Source organism: Patella vulgata, chromosome 9 (genome assembly GCF_932274485.2).
Source record: "Patella vulgata chromosome 9, xgPatVulg1.2, whole genome shotgun sequence".
NCBI lineage: Eukaryota > Metazoa > Mollusca > Gastropoda > Patellidae > Patella > Patella vulgata.
Window position 1 is genome coordinate 35,503,627 of NC_065887.2, and position 19,236 is coordinate 35,522,862.

General features: G+C 32.3%; 1 protein-coding gene across 2 annotated transcripts in view; it reads right to left on the reverse strand.

The window, feature by feature from the left end:
- Positions 1 to 365: 365 nt before the first annotated feature.
- The window catches only part of LOC126831825 (probable G-protein coupled receptor 158), a 46,374-nt gene continuing 27,503 nt past the window's right edge, over positions 366 to 19,236 (reverse strand). For both annotated transcript variants that reach the window (XM_050562455.1, XM_050562456.1), the window contains exons 4-10: positions 14,294 to 14,362; positions 13,291 to 13,400; positions 7,956 to 8,191; positions 7,106 to 7,244; positions 6,353 to 6,458; positions 5,300 to 5,479; positions 366 to 4,657 (exon numbers count right to left, since the gene is read on the reverse strand). In XM_050562455.1, coding sequence (XP_050418412.1) covers positions 4,337 to 4,657; positions 5,300 to 5,479; positions 6,353 to 6,458; positions 7,106 to 7,244; positions 7,956 to 8,191; positions 13,291 to 13,400; positions 14,294 to 14,362 — 1,161 coding nt within the window. In that variant the 3' untranslated portion in view covers positions 366 to 4,336. The remainder of the gene's footprint in view (positions 4,658 to 5,299; positions 5,480 to 6,352; positions 6,459 to 7,105; positions 7,245 to 7,955; positions 8,192 to 13,290; positions 13,401 to 14,293; positions 14,363 to 19,236) is intronic.

A 19,236-nucleotide genomic window follows, 5' to 3' on the forward strand; every position in this document is an offset into this window, starting at 1 on the left:
CACACGGTTCAATTTTATTTCAACAATTCGCTTGCCCGTAGGGGTCTTTAGCAGTGGGAGGAACCCGGAGGACCTGGAGTAAACCCACAATGGTGGACAGGCGACCCTACTCCTGGTCAATTACAACCAGGGCATCGAAACCACGCCAATTGACTCAATGACAGACCTTATGATACAGTGCGCACGTGCTAACCATTCGGCCATCCAACCATCTCATACCACTCAAACTCTTGTGTCAGAACCACACTTCCACATACCACTCAAACATAACCGTGTTGTAAGGAAATACATAAATATCGTTATGCATGAGAAATCACATTTTCGTGATGTTTAACACATGAATATGAAAATAAGAAAGATATAACTGTAATTTACAATTTTATTACAAAGTGTTACAATTTACATGTTTTTTGTAGAATCTGTGCTGTTAGAACAAAGAGACTTGTACATATTTATATTATATATGTCTGAAGAAACTGAACCATCGGCTCCTGCAATAACAAACCAAGGATATATTTATAGCCATCCTAAAACTTGATGTTTTATTGAAATAATATCCATCATTTTACTTGTTCCTTCATCCAAACTACAGTAATGTGTTATGTAACATCAAATTTTATCCCAAACTTATTTAACTTGGTTATTTAAAGAGTTTTAATTATATAACAAAAGAACACAGATTTATGCAGATTTAATCTTAATTGTTTTAATGCCACCAGAGCCTGGAGTTTAAACAGTATTTAGTCAAAACGTAACATAAATCCACGTTTCTCCAGATGATGTTACAGTTATTTTTTTTCATTTCATTTTATAAAAAGAATGAATCCTCTGCTACTAGTTTAAAGTATTAGGCTTAAAGAATAACAAAAAAAAAAAACAATAATAAGCAGCAAATGGATAAAAGATTTTAAAACAATAACAATTAATATGCATTAAAACTAGATGATAAGACTAATTAATTGGTTCAATTAAGTTGACACGTTTGAAATCGTTGTTTGTAGATTATCTAACTGAATGATGAAAACAAACTATGATTGATCACTGAATACATTATACTTTAACTGGTACAGTAGCATTTTACAGCAGAATATAAACATTTCATTTAATTCTACAAAGTTCTCATCTTATATGATTGCAATCTTTAAGTCTTAAAAAGCAAAGATAAAAAAGTCTACATGAAGAATTACATTTAAATCTCTGATGAAATATGATTTAAATTTCACCTAATTAAATTTACATATGGGCCGATAATATATATAAATGTATTTAAGACAGATTAGACTGTATTAACAATAAGTCAGTTCGTAGACAAATTTCTCTAGCGTTCAAAAACACATTTATATGACTAGAAATGTAACTTTACAGAATAACATATATTTACTTATAGGATTTTTAAGAAGAAAACTCTATTTCTTGAAATTCTTAGTATAGCAAACTTGATCCTCACAAAGAAATAAAATTTCAAAACAGTCCTTCAAAAATAATAAGGCCTAATTTACACAGTACTACATACTCTCTCATCATGAAGTAATTGTTCCATACAGGCCTTCAAAATCCTATTAAATTGTGCGTTTTTGACAGAAATTTTCTTTAAAAAACAAAAGAGGTGACATGCACCGATAAGATAAATATTTTGCAAAGTTTTAATCATTACCAAGATTGATAAATGAGCTCCATGTAGAATTCCTTCATCTAAATATATAACATATCACTTCTTTAATATTTCATGTCCCTATCAATTTACATAAATCCAAAAAAGAATTCAAATCAAAAGATGAACCTTGCTATAGCAGATAAGTTCCATATATTGCACATAATTTGCCATCAATTGCACAAACTGTAATAATTATGCTAATAATTCAAAAACTAAAATGAATTAAAACTAAAATTAATTATAAATGATCATTTGAAAAATAAATAAATAAAGTATAATATATGAATTTAAGAAATTGATTTCAATAATACAGATTTCAAATAAAAGTTAATATTTCATAAATTAAAAAACTCACATATTCAAATAAAAAATGTCATACATACGGTAGTTCAATAAATTAAATACATAGTTCAATAAATTAATACATAGTTCAATAAATTAATACATAATCCAGTTTAAATAATACATAATCCTGTTTAAATAAAAACATAGTCCAAATAAATAACAGAAATTAAAATAAAAATAATCAAATTCTTTTGGATTTAAAATAGTTATAAGATAAAAAATATGATCGTTATTCTTGTTTTGGTTTTAAAAATTATATGCATCTTCTTAAAAAGAATAATACCTCACATGGTAAATAGTATATATACTAAGTTGAGGTCCATTTGTCATTAATCCTACTTATGGTGTATATTTTCTACCGATATATAAACCTTTGTTATATCATAGGTAAAGCTATATACCTAGACAAAGTTGATTTGTATCTTTACAATGTGTCATGGTAAAGCTATTTTGGCCACGTATATTTTAATGGCCGTCTATCTGAGATCTCAACATTATGCATTATAAAAATTCTTTCCAGTCCATTCATATTTTGTAGGACTAAAGCATAAGACAGCACCTGATACAAGGCCGTGTATATTTATGTTCCTGTGAAATGCAGCTTAATTTGTTTACACCGACATTGATATGAAATATCAGTTATTTATTGTCTGTATTTAAATTTCAGAATTATCTTGGGTATTTTTTTTATTTGTATTGATATTTATTTTTATACATTACCAGGTAAAAATCTATTTTAAATAAACAAATGAACCTTGTATAATCTATAACACAGATTGCTAAATGAAAGATTAAATACACTATATAATATGTGAAACAATTTGTTATCATTAGCTTTATATAAATATGGGTTTTTTTTATTTAAAATGAGCTAAGTTGAAACATACACACAACATATAAGGGCAAGAACTGCCATTTTTCTTATGGTATTTTTCCATCTTAAAATAATGAAAGATTTAAATGTTAACAAATAATGGCACATGCAAAGTTGAATCACATGTAATTGCAGTTCAGTTAGAGTTTCTATATATATATACATTTTAACATATAGAAGTGAAACTAAAACACCACCATTTTATATACTCTAACTTTTACACTTGCTCAATCATTATAACTAACACATGATGAATTCCTTTATGTCCATATCCTCCTCTTCAACATGGATTACGGTTTTGAAAAATTCATATTAATTTAGCAAGTGAACATTTTTAAACATAGAATAACACATATTACTACAGTCTTCACAAAAATCCTCCATAAAGGCATATTAATGTGCATTATTTCCAAATATCTCAATTGGACACTTTCTTCTCACAGTTTTTACGCATCCATTGCCTTATTTTCCACTAAAGAAAAGATTGAGCAGGAAAAAAATAATAATGGAGTCATCTTCTATGCATTCAATATTACAAATAGTTTAATACATGTATATGCACAGATTTATTTTAACTTGAAAAAGTATTGCGTTATATCATCAGAAATATCTACTTTTTCACAGCTTTCCTATTTACGTTGGATTTTTTTTTACTCAAGACAGTTGTAGATCAAAAACCTTTCTTGTTAAATTATGTAGCGGAATTTCATCGATTAAGGGTGACATTTATAGTTATAAGTGTATGTATCTTATCTTTACTGTCTTAACACACCAGTATTAACAAGTTTTGTTCATTCAACTATTTACAACTGCTAGTAATAATAATAAATCACTTAATTCTCTCTATTGTCTTGTAAATTATTCCTCGGCAAATAACTCTCACTTCTTTGTCAATTAAAGTAGCCACTCAATAGAACTATCTTCTCTATTGACTGTATTATTCCTCTGTTACGCTTCATCAGACTAAATAGTCTACTTCATTTTACATTCCCTCAGTTGCTGCATAAGGTATAAGACTTCTCTGCTGAATATTGTTGGTTAAAAATCCAAAACCTTGAAGCACTAACAAGTTATCAACATACCAGTAGTCTCTGTTGGTGGATTTTTATAAAAAGCAGCTATTTGCTGATTTGTGTGCAGACCCGTTTTATATTATTTATATGTTAAACAGATAAAAGTACTTATATCTGCTGATGAAATAATTTATTGATGACATGGGTTGGGTTATTTTTTATGTTTTTTTTAAAACTTTTCCAACATTTTAATATGCTGAAAAAAATGGCTATATTAAACTTGTTTCTGATGATTCATTGAATTATCATCTAATAAATAATTTACATTTCAAATTAACGCTTTCTAAAATGAAGAAATATAAAACTTCTTCCACAATTTGGTTCATCTTGCCAATAATATACAAGGTGTATACTCTAACAATAACAGTACTATTATAAGCTAAGTTCAGTTTATTTATGTCCTGGTTTAAATGACACGGAGGGAGCGGAACGCTCATGAGTGTCTCGATCACGATCACGATCATCTTTTCCAGTTGGTTCCATTGACATTGCTTCAGCACTGTTTGTTGATTCCTCTGGTGTTTTAGACATTTCATGGTCATGTTCGTGTTCTGAATGGTGATGGCGATGTTTATGGTGAAAGGCTTGCAGCGAGAATCGACGGTGTGTCTGTTTACGTCCTCCCCGTCGTTTAGAAATGTGAGGGTTATCTTTCCGCATTGTTTTGGTTTTGTATATTTGTAACTGAGTATATAATCGTTTTAATTCAGCCTGAAAAACAAATAGTGATAATCATTATTAAAAACAACATTTAAAAAGTATAAGCTCATATCAAGATTTTTAACTGAAAATTATACGGGACTAAAACAACTCATAGTACAAGCTAGGTCCACCAATGTAGCATTATGAACATCATAGACCACTATTGTTGTTATGGCATGGTGTCTTCACCATATGTGTGTACACTTTGAGGATATTATCACTGTTTGTCTGAGAATTCCCCCAATCCCCCTCTCCTCCCATCCCCTCCCCTATACTACCTTAGCCTACAACACTGCTACAAACTAAGAGTAATATTGATGCCTGATTTCTCATAAATTTTAATGTGACTATGGAAAAGTCATACAACAAAAAAATCCCAACTTCGGAACTCTGTGCTAAGCTTTGTGATTGGAAAAATAACTCCACAAAGTGCGTTTAAAATTTATCATCCAGTAATTATATACTAAACACTAAGTCAAATTTGTTTCCATGGAAACACAAGAATGTTCAAATTGGTAAAAGGCACACCTACTATTATAAAAGTTTTGTAAAGACATTGTGAGAGCTTTCTGTGGGATGATTACAAAATCAGTAAATATTTAAAAGACTATAATGACCATTTTGTGATTTTGACCAATAATAATAACTTACTCTGATATCTTCTGGATCCATTTCTGTTAGACTTATCTCCCCTACATCTACATCTCCATTGGATGATATTCCAACATTCAATTTCATTGTTTCTGGTGCAGCATTATCTTGTACATCTGATTGAGAATACGCTCTATTTCTCATCAGGTCATCATCCATAGGTCTATGTGCATACCATAACTAAATAAAATTATAAAAAAGACATTGTATATTTTGTCATGACAAGGGAGATAATGATTACTTCTGGGTATATGGCCATATAAAAATATATGTAACAGACGACTTTTTTAAAGGACTGCAGGTGCGTGTCCAGAGATGGGGTCCAGGGGGTCCAGCCCCCCCCCCCCTGCCTCTGGTGCAGAGAATATTTTTTCTCTCCAACATTCATGGAAATAACACTGTTTTGGCTCTTACTCCACTGTAATCCTATACACGTGTGCACCTAAATGAGCAGAGAGCTCAAAGCTTCTGAATTTTTCAAATTCATGGGTAGTTCCCCCCGACATAATACCAAACTTGACGTCTCCTCCTGGATTGTCTGAGAGTGAGAATCAGAATATTTGATAAATCGTATATAGAATACAGTAAGTATGGTAGTTATGTGACATTGATAGGGTTTTGTTGATAAACCTACACTTATAATATACCTGCTTAATACACGTATACACCCACACAGAGATGTGCACAAACTTCTAAGAGCAATTCAAATTACTTTTTTTGATCGAAGATATGACTGTTTGTAGACGTAACGAAGATTGTTTATTATCGTAGCAAGGTTCTTGACAATATTATCCATTTTATCTTTAAATTTGTAAATCTTGCAGGTGTTCAAAATCCATGTAAATCACGTCCATCCGATGGTCTAGAAAGTTGATTATAGGCTTGTCATGTTAGTAACTGTCTAAATAATAATTTATACAACATTTGAAACCACAATAAAGACCTGCAATAGGTAGATTCAGCTCTGACATAATGTATCTTCAATAGATCTGAATTTGAGCTATTTGTTATACAGTGTCAAATGTGAATATTAATGGAGGTGGTAGAACTTACTTTTGGCCCCAATACAAGTATTAATACAACAGTTACAGTCAGCTGACAACGTATAAAATACATTAAAAACAAATAATCTGGATGTAGATCAAGCCACCAAATATGCCTGAAAATCAAAATCAAATATTATATACAAAATATATTTGTAAAAAATAATATCAACAACTAACAACAGGATCATAACAAATAGTTTTTTACCAGGTCTGGATATGGCTGTGACCAAATTAAAGAAATTGTAATTTAAAAGTGACTCACTCTGCCTCTTCAGGTGAGTTTTACCGAGTTCTCTCAAGATGAACTCAAGTATTCTTGGTTGAGTTCTCTCCAGATGAACTTGATCTACTATTCTTAATATAAACTCAAACTATTTGTAAGATAAACTGAGTGTGTTTGACCAAGGTCTCTAAAGATGAATTCAATGTGCTGTATTTTTAAGTTGAATAACATAATCTTTTGACAAGAACATTCTATACCAAACTTTAGTCTCACATATCACAGATTGTTTCATATATTTGTGATTTAACCCTTAGAACCGAAGCGGCCGAAAAAAAAAAAACGACTGCAGATATCCCTTGGCTAGAATACCGAGCAACTTCTCAGCCAATCAGTAAGGAACAGATATACCAGCCGCTCTGTATTCTAGGCATAAAACAAGTATATTAAGTGTAATTTGGTCCATTTTTACCCTGGGAGGCTAGTATATAGGCCTAATGTCATTAAGGGTGTATAAAGGGTTATGAAACAAATACTTACCTAAGAACATAAAATATAAAAGAAAGAATAGCTTCGTAACAAATAGCCGCAGACACATATTTCCTCTCAGAATAATCGGATGGAGCAGAACGAACACAGTAGCACATATAAATACCAAGACAAAGAAACAGAAACTCCGCTGAAACATACAATAATTACATAAAACTATAAAAATCTGTTATTTTCTTAAATTGGTAGGCTACTAAATTAACTTTCATATGAAATGAAATGAAATGGGGTTTAATGTCCTACTGTTCTGCTCCGACTGGGCTAAAGAAGACGGGCATAAGCTATACAGTGTGCTATGAGGGAAATCTTGCCAAGACAGCGGCGCTATGGCCTACTTAAAAGTACCAGAGCTTAATAAACTGTTAGAATTCCTAAATTAAAATACATATTCAACAATTAGTATGAACAAAAGCTGATTAATGAAAAATTATTCTGGTTTGTCTAGGCTTATTATCGCTTTAAATATTTAATAATTCTGTTATATATAAAGTTTTCAATTTTTTTACAGATAGAAAGAAATCAGGAGCCGTAGTGGCTCAGTGATTTCTCTGGTTCAATCCCAGTGTTTGCCAAGAAAGTTCTTGAGGATTTTCCTGTGTGGTTTCCCCATGTCAGTAATGCAGGATCTGGCCGTAGCGTCTCTGTCCTGGCAAATTTCCCTCATAGTAGGCTATGCCTGTTTTCATTAGCCCAGTTGGTACAGAAAAGTAGGATGTTAAAGCCCATTTCATTTCATAAATTACTGGCTTATGAAGTATATTTTAGTCTATTGAAGAGTCAATAAAACAAGTTCTTTATATAGTCAAATGAAGATTTAATAATTATAGTTCAGATTACTTACACAATTCTATCACATAATCCCACCAATGTGATTTACACAGTTTGTACAGTAGTTTATCTCTGGTTGTTCCCGTGTCAACCAGTGTCGCTCCTTCAGTTAAATGATCCATATTAACGGCAGTCCATGCAGCCATATATCCAATAGTAATAATTACAATAACAGCTAAATATTTCAACAAATCTCGATCTCGCACATGTACTCTGTGAGCCTTTCTGGACTGAAACTCTGCCAAAATACTGAAATTCAAAGAAAATGGATCAGTTATAAAGAAAGCATTCCAAGAAACTGACGCCTGTCATTTTGTCTGGCAGAGGTTATTCTTTTTTCAGTGATTTTACTGATACTGTTAATAAAATGTCAGACACAAAATTAAAAATATCAGGTACAATTTCTCCCCAAAATATATGCCCATAGACAGCAACTTATCCGAATGGATAATCTATAGCTTGTTCAAATGCTCAAGTTGAACTGTTTAAAAATACCCGCCGATCGTTAAACCAGTTTAATTTGACAGTCTGAATGCAACCAGTTTTAAAAAAAAAACATAACAGCTTGCGACCTGTCTTCGAGAAGACTTTTTGTTCTAAACTGGTTTAATTTCTTAAATAAAATCAATATTATTTATTATTATTATTATTAACTTGGCCATCTGACATGGTTAGCTTAAAATCCCCGGCTATAGCTTGCTTTGGACATGCGCAGTAACTAATATTCCTTGGAAAATGGCAGCATCATGCAATGCCAATGTTATAGAAGCGACAATGCCAATTAAAATGGCGGGGTGACTTCTTTAGTTCTAACAAATTTCCCAGAGATTTTTGACTAGATGTTTACACATATGCCAGGAAATGGTATTTGCCCATGCGTAGTTAAGTCTAACCTCTGACTGACAAGGTATAGCAATATAGTCGTGGCGACATAGTTTTTAAGAGTAACAACTCATGAAGTAATTATCAGAAATCCATTAGAATTTGTTTGGTTTTTATCAAGTTCTGCCCCATACTAACGTTTAGTATACAAAACGTTTAATATCATGGATTTAGCTGTTCAAGTCATAAAAATTCATTGAAAATCAACATACTTGTTCGTCTCAAGATCTTAAACTCTGTGTATCAATCTGAAGTCAATCAGATATTAACCTTAGCTTCTAGAGCGTCCACAAGATTTTTTGAAGTGATCAAGGGCCATAACTCTGGCAGTAATTATCGGAAATTGCTGAAAATCAATAGGCTTCTTCGTCTCATGGCTTAAACACTGTATACAAATTTAAAGTCAATCGGATATTAACTTTAGCGACGACAATATACGACATTTCAATGTGGGCGTATAAAAACGAACTGTTGCATTGTTATTCCTGGTAAGACCAACGTCTTAAGAAACCAGTAAGAAGCAAATACACAACGCGAAGCAGAAGTAAAGACAGCTAGAGACAAATTCTAGACGATCACAAGGCTACAGAAATATGTAGTAAGAAAAGATGCATGGGTCGTATGTAAGATGTGGCGACCGGTCTGGCATCTCCTGCTTTCCACGTAGGGGTCTTTAGCAGTGGGAGGAAACCAGAGGACCCGGAGAAAACCCACGAGGTTGGACAGGCGACCCTACTCCTTGCCACGTACATGTGATAAAGATGTCTTAAAGAAATATGATCTCTATCTTCTTAACAGGTTTTTCTAGACTTCAAATATATACACAGTGTATAAGGTCATGAAAGAAAAAACCCAATTGATGTTCAATGATTTCTGATAATTGATTCCAGATGTTATGGCCCTTGACGTCTTCGAAAAATCTTGTGGATGCGCTAGAGACCAAAGTTATCATCTGATTGATTTTAATAAATTTAAGGTCTTGAGACGAATAAGCTTACTGATTTCAATGATTTCTGATAACTTCAACAGCTAAATTCATAATATTAAATGTTCTGTATACTGAACGTTAGCATGGGGCAGAACTAGAAGCCAAACAAATTCAATTGATTTCTGATAATTACTTAATGGGTTGTTACTTTTAAATGTTTTCATTACCGAGAAATGAAAAATATGCAACAACCCTTCTAGACTGCTCCGACGACTAAGCTGCTGTGCGCGTATGTTTTACTGCCTGGGTTTGTAGCAACCTCTTTTAAGATAGGGTTGCCAGGCAACGAAACATACACCCACAGCAGCTTATAAGTTGTCCAAGCAGTCAACATAGTTTGTTTCATATTCTTTTTTTTTTTAAATATCTTAATGAAATAGAATTTTAAAATGTTTTCTGAGATATTTAAGGCTAGCTCTCTCAGATAATAAGTACATACTTGTATTGTTTCATTACTTTAAGACAAAGTGAACATCAATTAAAAAGTAATATCTGAAACCTTTCAAAAATATTTCTATACATTACTAATCTACTTTGTACTTATTCGAATGAAATATGTTCACTGATATCTTTCAGAAACCTCTGTCACATATGCTATTTCTTTAACAAGATTGGTTGGTTGTTTGTAAAAGACCTAAGAATCCACTGTCCTTCTATGCATGTAAAAAGTAGTGTGATAATTTTTGGAAGAAATACAAAAATTCAGTTTTGATGATAGACTGGCATAGTTCCCAAACATACACACAGATGCTGTGCCTGTATAACCTTGCCAATAAGTTTACTAGAGTGTGATAGTTATGCTTATCAAGTCATTCATATTCTTAGGGTTTGTGACTGGTAATTGTAAGATTTTCAGGTATATGGGTATTTATTAGAACTGATTCATATTGCATGTTTTGGTTAATATCACTATGTAAAAAAATACAGAGGATGAGGATGAAATTTATACACCAGCAAAAAAGGCTTAAGGTCTTCTATTTTGATTTTTATTCATACCATCCTTACTATTTATTTATTTTTAAATATTCCTGGCAAAATTATTACCTTAAACAAGTTTAGGTCAGTCAAGATAATCCTGCCCCCCTCGCTACACTTTATATATTAATTCCATGTCTTTTATTATGATTTTCATATTATTTTCTACTAAACATCCATGATCAAAATTTTTTAGAGCACCATACTGGCTAGTTTTGAAACAGATAATGTAAGAGTAGTAGTGTATTCGAAATATGTGTTATGATTAGTAAAACAGCTGTTGTAGATATATATGATCTTATAAACATTCTACACATTATAACCTGTTATAAACACAGCATGAAATAGTAACCCATGTTGAAACATCTGAGATTTTTTTCATTAAATTACATCCATTAAATCTAATACTCTATTTTTAAAAATAAATCTACAATCTATTTGTTGCTTTTTCTAAATATTCCTATGGTAGAAAGCATCAAAATTTCAAAGTAACTGATGCATTATAAAGCAACATTCTTCAACAAAATAGCCAAAGATAGGTTGCCAGGCAATGAAACACACCCACAGGAGCTAACTGAACAAGTTTTGTAGCACTATAATAGTAAGTGCAGAGGGACTGCACCACACATAATTTACACAAAAACAAATATACGGACAAGACATATTACGCAGAAATCACAAACAAACACACAGTATAAATATTTATACTGTAATACATGAATGGCATCTTGACAAAGATTCTATGACAATTTAGCTTTAAAGTATTTTATTTTATAACCTATATTCTATTATATTTGAAAATGGATTGGGGAACTGGCTAGAACTATGTTATGACTCCTCTCCATTTAGGGGAATAAATTTTTACGCGGTACTCAGTGCTGATTAAAATTGGCCCATCAAAGCAATGTGGGATCAAGTACTGGTGGGTTCAAATTTTGGTAATGTATATAGAAATGAGTCTGATCTGGACATTTCATATACATGTGCACCTGTTAAGTAGTAATACTAATAATTTTTCCAGCATTGCACTAACCATAACCAGTTTAAATCAGTCCTGGCTGTGTAAATGGACAGTGGCGTAGCATTAGCATATATAGAAGTTTGTGAGAAGCAGTCCCCAAAGGTGCAGACAGAATGGGGCACAAATTTTTCTCGAAATACTAGCCTATAATGTCTGTTAATTAAAAATTATGCCAGCAACCTGACTTATACATCTTTACTATTAGAAATGGATAGAACTTGAATTTTACTGAGACCTGGCATGGCACGCTTTATCCGGGGCCCAGTGTAAATGAGATATGAAACATTTGAATCAAATGTATTATTTGTGATGTTTGTAACAGGATACTGATAATTCTGATCTGTGATTCTGTGATAATAGTATGTGATGTGATGTGATGTTAGTGATATTTCCTTTTCTTTAGTGAGCGAGGTAGAAATACCAAGGATAGTTTGTGTTAGTGAACACAAGAATTTTAGCAGTCATAAAAATTTCATTAACAAAAATGTAAAGAAATCAATTCTATGACATGTGCAAGATAAACAGAGAAATTCCCCTTCTATAATAAATAAATTAAACACATTAACTGCCAAACAAGAATGTCACTTCGTTGAATAAACACAAGTAAAATCCTACATTAAATTTTACAGACATTCTAAAAGAATCTGCCAAAATAAACATCATGTTAGTTTGAGTTATTGTGAAGAACCATTACCAGAATACCAGATTATACTTTCAATTCAATCTGCTACAGGTAAGTTATTGGTAAAGATTAATGAATTGTAACCATTAATTGTTTAAAGTATTCAAGTATTTTAACCACTTGAACATTACCAAGATAAGATAATTCTTCTCAAAAATAAACATGTGTATATACGTTTCATCAATATTCTCCAAATTTTAATGGCATACGTTTCTGTCAGGACTGGATGCCAACTAGAACCCCACACATTCTGGTTCTTGAATTAAACCAAGACATCCGTTAATGTAAAACATCCCATGACACATGAAGTTTAATATGAGTATTGATGAAAACACAACTACAAAGTGTTCCTTCATGTTGCACATTTAAAGCTGCATTCTGTAAGTGCTAAATCTGCTTATTGTAGATCTTTCTTTTGGCTTCAAATTTTATATAAATTATTATATTTAGACATTTATTCACATGTCAAGCCTATAATCAACTCTCTAGACTATTGGATGGTCAAGATTTAAATGGATTTAAACACCCGCGAGATTTAAACTGGATAATTAAAGACTTTTGTCTCGATTGTCAAGATCTACACTAGATCTTGTCAACACTTCAAACATCAATAACTGCGCTCAGAATAAAGTAATTTGAATGAAATTTTCTATATATTTTATTATCTAGTTTGAACTAGTATAGCAAGAACAGCCAGCTCTTAATCTAAATCTTACTCTATGCATCTTTAATCTCAAATTCATACCTCAATCCTTTCATTTCAAAAAGATTTAATTTGTTTAAAATAAAGTGTCACTCACCGATATATTTTTAGCAGCAAAGCTCCATAAACAACGGCAAATCCTACTTCTCTAAACCATGGTACTAATACACAGGTCAGTGTTGTTGGTTCAAAATACTGTATCACCACCTAAAACAGTTGATTATAATGCAAAAATGAAATGAAATGAAATGAAATGGAGTTTAACGTCCTATTATTCTGCTCCGAACTGGGCTAATGAAGATGGGCATATGCCATACAGTGTGCTATGAGGGAAATTTTGCCTACTCTTATATCAAATTGCAACTGTCAAGAGATCTTATACGTGCACGCCAATTTGTACACATGACCTTGGTTTTTCGTACCATCCGAACTACTAGACAGCTGTCCTTGTCAGGCCCTGCATCACTGACAAGGGGAAACCACGGCGGAAAATCTGGATGAACTTTCTCGGCCAATGCAGGGATCGAACACCCGACCTCCAGGCTAGCGAGCCAGCGTCTTACCCACTTAGCCACGTGATCCCCACATTTTACAAAGTTATATACTTAACGGAAATCATTAAAATAGGCTGCATAGTTTCACCAATTGGACTATTGCATGTATATTTCAGACAGATCAGGTGGAATAGATACATGTAATATCAGGAATCATTGAAATTCAATAGGATTCTTCATCTCACTAATTTTATCAACTTGCAAAAAGATCAAATAATTGGACATGTCTATTGCTAAAAAAAATTCGAATTTTTTTTTAATCAACATTATAGCACTAAGTAAACAACAATTGTTTTTGAACTGTTTTTGTTGAGTTATTTAATACAAGTGTTAAACATGCTTTAATTGTCATGGATGTTGAAACTGAAACATCTGGGAAAGTTACTAACATCATGATGTTGAACAATCCAATTTAACCTTGAATGTCACACCTGTCGCTAATGTAATAAGATACCTTACTGTTTCCAGTCTCATTAGCTATCCATTAATGTCATAGTCAATATTTCTTCATTAGAGGTGAAAATAAGATAAATTAAATATACTTACAGTAGCGTATAACAACAAAGCTCCAAATAAAACCATCTCTAATAATATCCACATACTAGTTCTCATTACCTACAAAAAAAACCCATACATTTTAATAATATATACATTATCTATAAATAATTCCAATTTAATTATAATATATACATTACCTACAAATAAACATACATTTTAATAATATATACATGTATATATTAAACTCAATGTCAACAAGACCTACCAATCAAGATTTTAAAATATAGCCACATCGATATAGCTGCTATGTCTTGAAAAAAAAGATAAAACTAGACATCAGCTTATCCAAAATAAAAAGTTGGATTTTGACCAAACTTGATAAAGACCTATAACATATATATATATATGGAAGAACAATTACTGATTTATTTTCAAGCACGTTGAAAACGTTGAGAGAATACTCTTTGAAACGTCGCCTAAATAAATCAGTAATTGTTCTTCCATAAGTATGTGTTATAGTTTATTGCTCTATCCAGTTACTAAATGCCTCTAAAAGATTGATAAAGACCCTTGATGGCTTCAAGAAATCTGATCTCTATCATGTTTTCAAGCTTTTCCAGAAACTTAATATATCTCTGGAACTGAACGCCATAGAATGCTGAGAATCTCTCATCCAAAAGCTTCACACAAAACTTAAAAATCAATAGGGTTTATCCTGGTAGGTTCTTTTTTTTTGTATGTAACTTTGCATGCAAACGATGGTTGTTCAATAGTGTCATGGTTATCAGATAATGTCATGGCTTCTATATGACTGGTTATTAAATAGTGTCATGTCTTCTGTATGACTTGTGTAATTCTGCTGTTCACACCTCATATGGGTTCACAGCCCAAAATACATAACAAAACACATCCTCAGGGATGAAAAACAATCAAATTCATCCTCTCACAGTCCTAATGCTTCACAGAAATCGTGTTCGCAAGGTTTCAGAAAAGGTGACATAACCCCAATGCATCACACCAAATTTGAAACAAAATCTGTTAAAAACTGTAACCTGTATCACATTCACAATGTTTTCGGAATGGGGGTGGTGGTAACTCCAGAATGGGAGGTCGCAAAACATTAAATATCAATATGAGCAAAGTAAACATGATGAAAAGTAAGGTTTTATAATTTCTTGAAGATACTTAGAAGAATTAATATTCTTAAAGATGGATTATATAAGATTTAGATATAGAGCTGACCAGTAGAGGATCTAGAAGCTGTCAATAGAAAGGGGGGAGGGATCGGTTGCAAATCTAGGGCGCCATCCACAATCCCAGATCTCAATAAACTGACCATAGATCGTATTGCCTATATAGTTGGTTGCCAATCGCTATCTTGCAGTTTTATTCAATTTGAAATAAAGTTTGCACCTGGAACTGACATTTCTCGCTATAATAGTTTAAAGATAGGTTGCCAGGCAACGAAACATACGCCCACAGCAGCTAAATCGTCCGGGCAGTCAACAAGAGTTGTCGCATATTTTTACTTTTTTCGATAATGAAACATTTATAATACACTAAAATCTGATTAAGAGCAACAACTCAGAAAACCATTAGAATTTGTTTGGTTTTTATAAAGTTCTGTTCCAAGTCATAACAATTCATTGAAAATCAATATACTTGTTCGTCTCAAGATCTTAAACTCTGTGTATCAATCTGCAGTCAATCGGATATTAACTTTGGCCTCTAGAGCGTCCACAAGATTTTTCAAAGTGATCAAGGGCCATAACTTTGGCAGTAATTATCAGAAATCTTTGAAAATCAATAAGATTCTTCGCCTCGTGACCTCAAACACTGTGTATAAATTTAAAGTCAATCAGATATTAACTTTAGCCTTTAGAGCATCCACAAGGTTTTTTGAAGTGATCAAGGGCCATAACTCTGGCAGTAATTATCGAAAATCACTGAAAATGAATAGACTTCTTCGTCTCATGACCTTAAACACTGTGTATAAATTTAAAGTCAATTGGATATTGACTTTAGCCTCTAGAGCATCCACAAGATTTTTCAAAGTGATCAAGGGCCATAACTCTGGCAGTAATTATCGTAAATTGCTGAAAATCAATAGGATTCTTCGTCTCATGACCTTAAGCACTGTGTATAAATTTAAAGTCAATAGGATATTAACTTTGGCCTCTAGAGAGTCCACAAGATTTTTTTGAAGTAATCAAGAGCCATAACTCTGGCAGTAATTATCAGAAATCGCTGAAAATCAATAGGCTTCTTCGTCTCATGACTTTAAACACTGTGTATAAATTTAAAGTCAATCGGATATTAACTTTCGCCTCTAGAGTGTCCACAAGATTTTTTGAAGTGATCAAGGGCCATAACTCTGGCAGTAATTATTGGAAATCGCTGAAAATCAATAGGCTTCTTCGTCTCATGACCTTAAACACTAAGTATAAATTCAAAGTCAATCGGATATTAACTTTGGCCTCTAGAGCGTCCACAAGATTTTTTGAAGTGATCAAGGGCCATAACTCTGGCAGTAATTTTCGGAAATCGCTGAAAATCAATAGGCTTCTTCGTCTAATGACCTTAAACACTTTGCATAAATTTAAAGTCAATCGGATATTAACTTTGGTCTCTAGAGCGTCCACAAGATTTTTTGAAGTGATCAAGGGCCATAACTCTGGCAGTAATTATCGGAAATCGCTGAAAATCAATAGGCTTCTTCGTCTCATGACCTTAAACACTGTGTATAAATTTAAAGACAATCGGATATTAACTTTAGCCTCTAGAGCCGACGGACGGACGGACGGACGGACGGGGCGACGACAATATACGACCACATTTCAATTTGGGCGTATAAAAACGGTTAATGCAAAAGGAATATATTGAAAATTTCAGTTGAATTTCTTTATTCTGAGCAAAGTTATGACCGTTTGAAGAATAGCCTAGTCCTCAACTTCATTGCTGTCATTGTTAAGATAATTAATAAAGTCTTGATTATCCATTTTTAAATTAAATCATTAAATGATGACCATGTTTCAATCCGTTTAAAATCTCAACCATCTAATGGTCTAGAGAGTTGATTAGGAGCTTAATGTGAATAAATGTATAAATATAATAGTTTATATAACATTTGAGGCCAAAAGAAAGATCTGCAACAGGCAGATTTAGTTCTTACATAATGTATCTTGAAGTGTAGTATATGTAATAACATATAAAAAGGTTGGATGATAAATGTAGTCTGTAGAGAGTTCACAACTGACAGGGGAAACAGCAATATATGATCACATTACGTTGACTGAAATGTGGTAGTAGGAAAAAATGCTACTGAAAACTTTCAGAATCAGATTGATATTTTCCTAAAAATAAAATCAAAATGCCTTTGTTGCATACCAGTAATTTTCTTCAAAGAAATTTGTTCAAAAAATAATTTGATTTATCATTCGAAACGAAATAATTTTTCAGCTACTCTCTGGAGGCTCCTCAATGACTGTGTGAAGAAGAAGTTTTAATTACAGCCAAGCAATCCCAATAAATTATTGTTAATAAAATGTAAGATGATCATGAGTGGGCAGAGGATTTAGATTAAAAATAATATACAACCAATGAGAGTGGACCAGAAAATCACAGAGAAACAGATTTTTGACATGAATCTCCAAGATAGTAAATCGAACCTATCCATCAATTACAAGAACAGTGAAAAAAAAAACTAATGACTTTTTTGGCAGGTGGGGGACTTAACAGGTAAACAGAATAAATAAATACTAATATATCTTTAATGCAACTCCATATTGTCAGGAAAAGATGACACAATGGGATGATGTAGTTATTGTGTATTCATTCATACACAAATAATTTTTAAGTCTGTCATATGTATTAAAATGATAATAAAAGATATAATAATCTATAAACACAGCTGTGTACATTATTGACTATTATGTAAAACTAGTAGATTTACATGTCATGTTCTATTATGCTTATTTGTATATTTATAGTGTAAAAATCTGTTAGCATTTTACATTCATTTTTGAAATGTCATATCTCCACTCATGTTATATTAATGTCAATTATATGCCAATTACATATGTACCTCACCACTAACCTTTTAAAAATGCCTGCACAGTTTCTAAATACTTACCACCCTCCATAGGAATTTGGGATGAAATAATTAGTAAAATTAATCTGATTAAACATACATTATGCAAGAGCTAAATCTGATTATTGCAAGTCTTAATTTAGGCTTCAGATGTCATAGAAATTATAAATTAAATCTTTATTTACACAACAAGCACGAAATCAACTCTGTAGACCAACGGATGGCTTGGATTCAGCTTGGATTTAAACAGTATTTCGTTGACTGATTTAATTTTAAATGGCGTCGTGAGTGGGGATTAACCGTTACGTTGACGTCATACTCCCGGGTCGAGGCTAAATGATAGAGTGTACGAAGCGAGGCCGCTGTTGAGCGATGCCTTAACAAATGACATCTAAACTATTTAAAGTGCAATAAACTAAACACAGATAATGACAAATTATACAATTCCTGGAGACCGTGTGATGACTAATACAGACGGACAGGTCTTCTGTCTTAATAATATCAATAAAAATATTTTTATTTCCCCAATAGGCACGACGCCACTGGTGTATACCTATAGATTTATCATAATTGTATTATAATATTATGTCCTATATTCAATTGATTTAATGTAGACAAAATACAGCATAGATTAAGTAGGTGGAGTTAACACCTGTCAATCAAACGATCGGCTATACTAAGAAACAGTGAAGACGAAATTCAATCCCATTTCTAGTCAAAAATTACACTGGTGATACCTATGTTCAGAATAAAGTAATTTGACTGAAATTTTCAATATATTCTTCTTTCATCATCTATTTTTGAACTATTATAGCAAGAATGGCTTACTCCTTATAAAAATCTCCCATAATGTATCTTTAAAATACAGATCTATATTTCGTTTGGTTTTTTTATATACTTT